Source organism: Cephus cinctus, unplaced genomic scaffold (genome assembly GCF_000341935.2).
Source record: "Cephus cinctus unplaced genomic scaffold, Ccin1 Ccin1_scaffold0002, whole genome shotgun sequence".
Classification (NCBI taxonomy): Eukaryota; Metazoa; Arthropoda; class Insecta; order Hymenoptera; family Cephidae; genus Cephus; species Cephus cinctus.
The window spans coordinates 11385-21587 of record NW_014332754.1 but is presented as its reverse complement, the minus strand read 5'-3'; the positions used below and the strand labels follow the sequence as shown (position 1 = coordinate 21587).

General features: G+C 35.8%; 1 protein-coding gene across 1 annotated transcript; it reads left to right on the top strand.

The window, feature by feature from the left end:
• Positions 1 to 221: 221 nt before the first annotated feature.
• Positions 222 to 726, top strand: LOC112493989. The gene is made up of 2 exons (XM_025082585.1): positions 222 to 245; positions 324 to 726. The coding sequence occupies exon 2, from the start codon at positions 332 to 334 to the stop codon at positions 701 to 703; it is 372 nt and encodes a 123-aa protein (XP_024938353.1). The 5' UTR covers positions 222 to 245; positions 324 to 331; the 3' UTR covers positions 704 to 726.
• The last annotated feature ends 9477 nt before the right edge of the window (positions 727 to 10203 follow it).

The following is a 10203-nucleotide window of genomic DNA, read 5'->3' as shown; positions in this document are numbered from 1 at the left end:
TCGCGTCCCGGGGGGAATAGAGCATTAAATTTGTGGCGTAAAACGCGTCGGGATAGCTGCGTCTCGGCGAGTAGACTTTGGGGTTAGATTACGCTTTAGTCTCAGTTTTATAGCACTGGCGAATAAGTTAAATTATAAAATTTGCGTCACAGTATATATATCTGTCATTGTTAAACACAAAACATTATAATATATCATACGTGGTGCGGATATTTTTACAACCAATCTAATTTTTAGGTAGTTATGTGAGTATTTTGTAATTTATATTTCTACACCTATTAATCATCGTAATAAAGAGTTATTATTTAATGTTTATATTTTAGATTCAAAGATGAAGATTAATCCCTTAAATGTAGCGAATTTATTACTAGCGTATTTTCAAACTTTACAAATACCCAATAGCGTGACGAATTATAAAGAAATTGAGTTGTCAGAAAAATTGAAACAAATATTAATCGATGCAAGAAATGACTTCAATGAAGTTGATACGATTGTTGAGGATACTTTGGATTTTGAGGAAGAATATAAGGATTGTGATGCTGAAATAGTTGAGGATGAAGTTCAACATCATTTTCCTGATCCTGACGTTGCACCAACAAATCAGTGTACGAAAGATACTGAAGACATCAATTTTGATTACAAACAAAAAGCTGTAGAATATTGGAGAAGTGGGAAAAAAAACTTAAGTATTGAAACAGCGTAAAGAAGATTCAGAAAAGTCTCATCAATCAGTCAGCTCAAACGTTGGGCTCACATTAATAAAGGTGGCACGTATCGAGAAAAAATTGCACGGATTTGTCAATACACACTTGATAACTTTAAAGCTGCTGTTGAAAGTGGTTTAATTATTCACGATCACGATATACGGAGATGGGCGTTACAAGCTCAAAAAGAAATTGGATCTGAAGATGTAAGATTTAAAGCTTCTAAAAATTGGTTAGCGAAATTCCAAAAGGCTCACAGAATAGTGTCTAGAAAAATAAATAAATTTATTACTAGGAAAACATTGGAAAATACTTTAGGCCTCCAAATGATGGCTGATATGTTTGTTGCTGATGTGAAATCTTCTATATCATCAATTGGAATTGAAAATTTATATAATTCAGATCAGAGTGGGTTCCAATTAGAAATGCATTCTGGAAGAACATTAGCAGTTGAAGGAGTTGCAAGTGCAATGAAGTCTTTATGTTTTAAGCACTTTTTTGAAGATAATCATTATTGTCAACACTTTGAAGAATAAAATACTGTGACTTACAATTAATTATAAAAAGAGAAGAAAAAGAAATAAATCTTATAAAAATAATTTTTAATCATAGTTTCATTAAAAAATATTAATAAATATTGAGTACATACCCTGGTTTATATGAAGAAAAAAAGCATAAAATATATAGTTTTTTCAAAATATAAAATAAGGGTTGCAACGCCTTGGGTCATAAACACACCTCATATCTTCGACTTTTTATGACAAATATTTTCCACTTGGTTTTATTAAAAAATATCAATTAGAATCTGACATATGATACAAAACAATTTTCGGGGGTAAAATTTAGGGGTGGTTTTTATCCCTTTGAAAAATCCTGAAACACCCCAACTGAAATATTTGATAGAGTTAATGGAAACGCTTTTCTTTATTTTTTTGAGCCCATACCCCGGTTTTTATGCAGAAAAAAAGCATAAAAAATATAGTTTTTTCAAAATATAAAATAAGGGTTGCAACCCCTTGGGTCATTAACAAACCTCATATCTTCGACTTCTTATGACAAATATTTTCCACTTGGTTTTATTAAAAAATATTAATTAGAAGTCGAGATATGATGAAAAAACGATTTTCGGGGGTGAATTTCAGGAGTCGTTTTCACCCCTTTAAAGTGGATTTCAGCACAAAAAAAAAATACGTGTCTCTTATTTTGTCGAGTACTACAACATATCAAAAAATTATTGAAATCGGTGGGGTCGGGTTGGGGGGGTTTCCTTGTTAGTATATGTATACCTGTGTTGCCCAAAGCAGTCAAAATGACTGTATTGTGAAAGAATAACTAATGTGTTATAATATATTATTAAATTCGAATTTCAAGAATTACAACTCACAGACAAGCATTATTGAAAATGACAGAAAATCTTTTTTATGTTCGATTCATATAGTATAATATTCTCTAATAATATTCATATTTTTAACAAAAATAATGAACTATAACTGAATATGGTATAAAAATAAACTGATATCGATGATTACTTTTTTGAATCATATAAGCATGTCTAAATTAAATTTGATATCGATGTATCATGGAGTCGACTTATATACTAAATTCGCAAATCTCACCTCGCTTCGTCATAGAGATACTATATCATACAATACAATGTACTCACATGAACAAATATACATCTTCACAATTGTGGTTTTATATTATGCTATTTCCGTGGTACTTGGTTGTATTTGGAGCTCGCTCGAGATCTGTATTCCCGATATGATCATTCTTCTGGTGATTCAGTAAATATAATTAGTCTCGTCCATGTTGTTATAGAGAAATAAAAGATCCTATTGCCTCGGCAATTTCACTATATAATATATAACAAAAAGGAAAACTAATCAGATGCCTATATTTGAATAAAACGTTATAAGTTTAATAAATACGTTAGTCTACCTGTCGTGCTCCAAAAGTGACACGTATGCCTTCCTCAGTGTCTTGAGGCAAAAGGGAAGATCTACACGGTTGGATTATTAATTTACATGACAAGTAACTAAAAGGGAATAACAAAAGCGAGTGTCTTGACATAGAGCGTCTGTTTGACGAAGTATTATTGATCTCAATCGGTAATCCGTTACAGTGTAAAGAAATTTTTTTTAAATTAATTTTTAATATTTTTTATATTATTTACAGTTATATAACAAGTTATAGAAATAAAATAGACAACTTGTTAGCACAAGTATCACTGCATAAAGATTCGAATAACAAGTACTACGTTAGCTTATTGAGCAACTGTGACTTATCAAGTATACGCCCAAATCGACAATTTATCATGTACTTGTATGTTATCATGTGACGATAATCGAAAAAAAATAAAAATTGTTATTTCAATACATCGTCATTTGATTATTTAAAATTTCCCAAGCAGTCAAAATGACTGCTTTTAAGCAATATAGGTATAACACACATATATATTGTGACGCAATTTTTATACTTCAACTTATTCGCCATTGCTATAAAACTGAGACTAAAGCGTAATCTAACCCCAAAGTCTACTAGCCGAGACGCAGCTATCCCGACGCGTTTTACGCCACAAATATAATGCTCTATTCCCCCGGGACGCGATACCGAAAGTCACCGACTGGGCGCCAGACGCACCGTTGCGTCACGTAACGAGACTACGAAAATCCCCGAAAAGAATAGAGTACGGCAACCGAACTAACTCAGATGAGGGAATGGCAGAGGGGCAGGGAACGCCAAGGTGTTGGTAAGGTAGCCAGGAAAGAAGAGTGAGAACCCGATATAGAAAACAATAACAACTGTCCTTTTATTCAGGACAAACTTAGAATGCAATAGTTAACAATTATGAAATTCCGAAACAAGTGAAATAATAATCTTAACAAGATTCCATTGACGAAATACAAAATATAATATACAACATACCAGATACGAAATACAGAAATGCAAAACGATACGTGAACTCTCGAGAAGCGAGACGAACACGTTACAATACACGCGACGATACACGAGTTCCCGAGAAGCGAGAACACGCGGATTCTCTCTGTTAGGTCTCCAGGGTCACGAGACTTTGCGCTTTAGAAAATTACAATAAGCCAGAACTATTAAATAATAGGTGTCGTATTCGCGATTTATGAAATAATGTACAATTTGGAATTAGCTTAGGGTTCGATAGCTAGTCTATGAGTCTGGAGTTCTTAGCCGGTATCGTGCTGGGTTGCCAGAAAAAGGGACGGAACTGCGTCCCGCCATTGAAACACGCGAGTTACTCTTCCAGAGTCTTGTGACGGTATAAAATAACGTCACAATATATACCGGAAATGAAGGAGGGAGGAGGTAACTACAATTATTAATAAACGCATTTATACACTACCGGTAAAAAATTTAAGTTCACTTGCTTTATTTTTGAATTCTACACAATTAAGTCGGCTACTCAGTGAATTTTGTCAAGCACGTGCGTCTTCCCTATAACAAGTCGATACACGCTACTGGTCAGAATGTAGAAGGAAGTTTGGCGCGTTGGGAGACGCATAGATCGAGCACAAACTTGTTATGACAGGCTGCATTCTTTCGATGCGTCTAGTGCATATTACGCGTAACATCCTAATGCTCGAGAGCTCTTTCCAAAAGTTTTATTTCCAATTGTTTTTCATATTTTTCATTACAAAAAGGTAAGTTGAACATTTTTCATATTGAAAATCGTTACTGTTAAAGAAAAAATTATATTTAAATTGACGTAATTCGACAAATATTATCTCATTATTGAAATGTGAAGAAAACTACATATTTTATGTGTCAATCGTAGAGAAATAGGTCAAAAAGCAGAGCTGAGTGTAGAGACACGAGCAGTCATTGTGGCATTACACAAAGAAGGTTATTCAACGCGAAAAATTGCTTCTAAATGTGATGTTTCTTAAACTGCAATCATGGGAGCGTTACAAAGAAAGCGACGCAAACCTAAACTTTTGCCCGGTAGTGTATGTTGTACAAAAAGTCACAAAATTCTAAGAAATTGTGTCATTATATACATCATTGTTTTTCTAATTGAAATTAAAAAGCAGTAAAATGACTTCCTTGAGCAATCTAGTGTTAAACGAAGAATACCAAACCAATTTCATGTAACTTAGTAAGGTTTGAGAAAATAATTAAGAAAAAAAAAAAATGTGTGAGTGCCATTGTACTCACGAATGATGTGCAAACATGTTGTAGGAATTTCAGTGCGGGAAACTATTTATAGTTGCAAATTATTTTTTTTTACAAGAAATTGTGTTTTAATTTTAATTCGGAATTTATTTGTCTTCAATTTCTTTAATACATGAAATTATAGGTTTATGATAGCTAAAATTTTTGACTGTATTCATTTAAATATCATGTGACATCACATGTCACATATGCATTGCAATAACCATGGGTATGACAAAATCTATTGTAAATTTCTCTTAGTAGGTTGATCACAAATGTTTTCCCGCAACCGGCAGGGCCAGTAAGAAAAATTTGCAATGGTCCATCATTATTCAAAATATGCGAAATAACATCAAGTAATAGACTTTTTTGACCATAATTAGCTGTACGTATTAATTTATTGAAGTACGATAATACAGATGTTTACACATCAAAAAGTAAGAATGATATTTACAAAATTTATAAACATGGAACATCTCACATAGGGCTTCCGAAGAGAAATTAAACCATTTATTACGTTTTATAAATTTATTTTGGGACAGTCCTCTCACGATGCGATTAGTAAGGCGCCACTGCATACACAACAGTATATCGTCGTTGGCACTGAATGGATTAAAATCGATTACGAGACATACGTGTTATCTGGGGACTGCACAATTGAGGATGGAAATGCCAATGCTTACTCAGTCGGAGACGAGTAGGTAAAGTTTGAACGATGTACCCACAATGAAATATAAAAATAAGACATTTGATTTATCCCACTGAAATTCTTATTTTTACCAGTAATTGACCATGATTCTACATTAATAAGTCATGTAACTGATTCAGAGAGCAAAGAACATTCCTACAGTCATATAATTACTTGTCACTCCTTTATCAAAGAGACTCTTACACACGCGCAAATTATCACTTCTCACGAACTTGCATCATGTATGAAAACAAAGGAACCACAATGGTCATATCCCCACTCTCCATCTGAAAGGAAGTCACATTCGGTATAAAAAACAGAATATCCATAATTAGACGATTATTAATCTTAAATTATTCGTGAAAAACGCACTTCTGTAGTTTGCAGATTAGTTCTTGAAATAATTTGGTGTGTTGTGCCGAAGTGGGATTGCTCGCAATTCGAATGCTACGTCCAAGCTATCCTAAGAAATTTGCGACAACTCAGCCCTTGGGATTGAATAGTTAAGCCTTGCGTTTTGTTAACCAGCAAAAGCCATTAAACTCAAACAATGTAAGTCAAAGAATCATCTGTGAAGTAAGAAGTTAGGCGCAGCATATAGCGTGCCCTAAGGCGCCATGAAGTTCACGTTTATCTGACAATAAATCAGTAATCCAGATACCTTCCTTTATCACATTTGCATATCTTTCACGAAATTCATAACTGTTTCATTCTTCTCCGGATCGCCTCGTTGTAAATAATATTAAACAAACACTAATCTGTAACACCACACAAACAACACTCACTCGCTATGCTAATCACGAACTAACGAGCACATATAAAATCCTTATATGTTACCCACCTGACATTGTAATGTCATACATATGCATGCATCTGTAACAGGGAAATTTGTGGGTATACTACACATTCGTACCCAACAAAGACAACATAACCGTAATATCAACTAAAGTCTCAAATATTTATTATAGCCTCCTCAAACTACATATTGTTAAACCACTTACATATGTGACATGAACCAATGAATACAAACGAAAATCGAGTAGATGTGGTTCTAAGATATGCAAAATCGAACAAGCGAAAAATCAAAAACTTTCGTTTTTTCTTTCTCTCGTCGAGACGTAACAATTGGATTAGATCATCTTCAAGTAAATTGCGGGAGTTCTATACCATTTGAATTACAAATTTAGACAAATGCTCAAAATCGTGACATTAAACATGAAAGGTCACTTTGTAGGGGAAGCCTTCATTAGGCTTTAGTTAAAAAAGCGAGTCGGACAGTTTATATTTGGCACAGCTGTAGCTTGATATATGGATAATTAGATTTTATTTTTATTGATTTTAGATTTTATTGATTTGATCCGATTTGAATCATTGAGCGGAATATTCTGCGAACCGTGACAGTCGACTATCACCAAGCGCGGAATATTCCGCTAGCTTACATTGTTTTTTTTTTTTGTATTTAGTCGGAAAATATCTTTTAATTGGGACAGATCACGTTTAATCATTTGTGAGAGCGTTTCAATTCATTCAGTTTAATATACATCAGTGTATTTTAAAATCTAAAAAAAGTCATCTAAAAAAGTTTTTCTTTTTCTGTGAAAATCTTTCAAACTGTCACTATGAGTAAGTACTTTCAATCTATATTTAAATTCAAGAAATCCGAGTTTCGAAAATTATCTTATTTTATAATATAATTCAAAATTTAGTTGCCCCAATGGATTTTGAGTATCCTGATTCGGATTCAAGTATTGAGGTACGACGTACTAGAAAACGTTGCCGGAGGATTCCGTCAAGTTCTGATGAGGAAAATGAACAGTCCGATAGTTTTATAAATGAAGAGTACGTGTGGAAAGCTGAAAATCATACTCCCATTATACATCCTTTTTCAAGTGCGGGTGGTGCAACCAGAGATGAGTAGGGAGATTGCCAATGGACCGATATTCTTGAAACCAATTTTATTTTGGAGTAAACGCGCCACCTGAGCGGAGGGCCGACGAACCATACCCACGTTTTTGATTGGTCGAGTATATATAGATATACTACGCGTGATATTCGTGAGCTCTGTGAGACGCATGGATTATACCGGGTGGCACTGTAAAGCATGTCTTTTCTATTGTCGACGCGTCACCTGGACGGAGATACCTCGAACCATACCAACGTTTTTGATTGGTCAAGCGTACGCGTGATATTCGTGAGCTCCGTGAGACGCATGGATTATACCGGGTGGCACTGTAAAGCGTGTGTTTTCTATTGTCGACGCGTCACCTGGACGGAGATGCCTCGAACCATACCCACGTTTGTGATTGGTCAAGCGTATATATCAGACTACTCTAAGCAAACTCCAAACGTGTATAACAACTGAAATACAGCTTTCCCAATCTATACGTCACGGCAACTAAATATCATACGTGCATGGTAACGAGTCAACGTACGAGAGTCTCGGGTTCGAAACCCGATTATTATTAATTTTTTTTATTCATGAACAGTGCTTATTGAATCTATTAATTAACTTGGAATGTAGCAAATGCATGATTATATTATACTATATACATTTTATTATATTATACAGTCGTGTCTATTTTTATGCCGTTGATACGTTCCACAGAAAGCATATAACCTACTCATCTCTGGTTCAAATACGAAATATGTTCTTACATTGTAACATTTTTGATCGAATAATTAATTATAAATACTCTTGTTCCTTTGGCATTATTTCTGTTTTTTTTTTGATAATTGATTGGTGTCGTAGAATATTTTTGCGGAAAATAGCACTTCAAAACCGCATTAAAAAGCCACCTGCAAATGGATTTTACCCATTGAAATGCTATATGTAGTGTGACGTGAATTTCGGAAAATTCAGTCACAAAGACTGCTAGGAGTAGTGGAAAAGACATAATCCACCTGCAACGATCCTCCAAACGTCAGTCACCCGACATTCCAAAGACGACTTTGCTTGTCTCGCTTATCGTTTATGCATTCTGTTTCCGCCTATCGTCCTTTCTGCTTGTTTCTTTTTCGCTTTTCTGCTTTTTCGTTTTTATTTTTATTTTTGAGCTTTCCTATTCGCACTCGCCTACCTTCTTTACCGTCCTGGGCAAATCGACGTCTACACCACTACCAAACTGCTGTTCGTTCCGGAGGACTTCCGTGGAGCCAAGGAGACCCGCAAAAAAGGAGCCTTCGCTTCTGCCGGCCGCCCATACGGACCGCAAAAAGGGCCTTCGCCACTCGTGCCGCCGATAGGAGGAAAGGATAATCCTCTATCGTGCCGCCCAGTCGCCGAACGTTCCCTAGCGCTCCTGTTATCAGTGGCCCCCGGAGAAGAAACCAGGGCCTACTCTTCGCTGGATCCTGCTGCTCGCACCGAGGACTCACGATCGGCCGCACCAAGGATTCCCGCGCTCAGCTCGGCTCTCTCCGCCTACCTTCGGACTCTAGCGCCTAATGCTTCGTCTCTGGCTACCGTCAAGCGTTAGATTTACCTATTCTATATTATTATATTGTGTTATCGCTCTACCGTGCGAATTAGGAATTAATAAGTTATGGAGGGGGGCCCCTAGGGCTCTTCCTCTAGCGACGAATTCCGGCTCGTTCACTTACGTTTAGAGCATCTTAGCTTGTGGTCGCGTGCAGTAATTCCGAGTGGAAAGACGAGCCGGGTTTGACCCATTGAGATTACCGAATTCTACCACTTATATTATATAATATTGAAGGAAGGAAGGAAGGAAGTCTGAGGACCGATTTCCTTGATTCCATACCTGATATATTTGGTGAGCACCTTTCGTTACCGTTATTTTGGAGATTTTGGCGAATTTAATTGAAGTAATCCCGTCTAGGCGCTTTGTCTTGACGGCAAATTTTCTCGCTTACCGCGACTGAATGTTGTCCCAGTCCCTCTAAGTAAAAGGACGATAGTGCCGGATACCGTTATCTTATTTCGTTTTTCTCTTCTTATCGCAGAGTATTGAATATATTGTAATTAATTGCGTTTTGTGGTAATTTAGTGCTTTGGAATTGTCGAATATTTTATAAGTTACCGATTGTCTTCTCGACCACGTGGAAACACCTAGGGTTCCGGCGTCTCCGGCTTGGCCGTTTCCCGATGAGTCTGTCTAATTGTTTCTAGCGAATATCTTTTGGGCTTTTCTATTTTTTTCCGGCGTTAAATGTCGCATTATTATCTTGAATTTTGACTTTAAATCATTCTTTTCTTTGCCTTAAATTGTTCACCTATTTCTCGCTTTCGTTATTAGGAATGGCATCCACCTCTTTATTTAATTAATATTTCAATTTCTAGAAATTCATAATTATTAGCTTAGTATAATATTTTCGATAACTTACGCTGTTGGTCGAGAGTAGAGTGACCTTTTTTTTTGTAATCGCCCGAGTCGACAATACAGGACGCACTGACTATCAGTGGCGTACCTATTAATTTATTTTTGCCGATCCCACTATTCTGGTGATTATTTTTCGAGAGCTTGCCATTTCTTGAAACTAATTTACCTTATTTGTATTACCTGTGTTAATTTATTTAAGTGTATTTTATACCTGTGCGCTGATCGTCCTATTTATATCGTGCGTGTTCTGACTCTTTCCAATTGTCGAGAAGTTTCGCGAGTGAATTTGTTA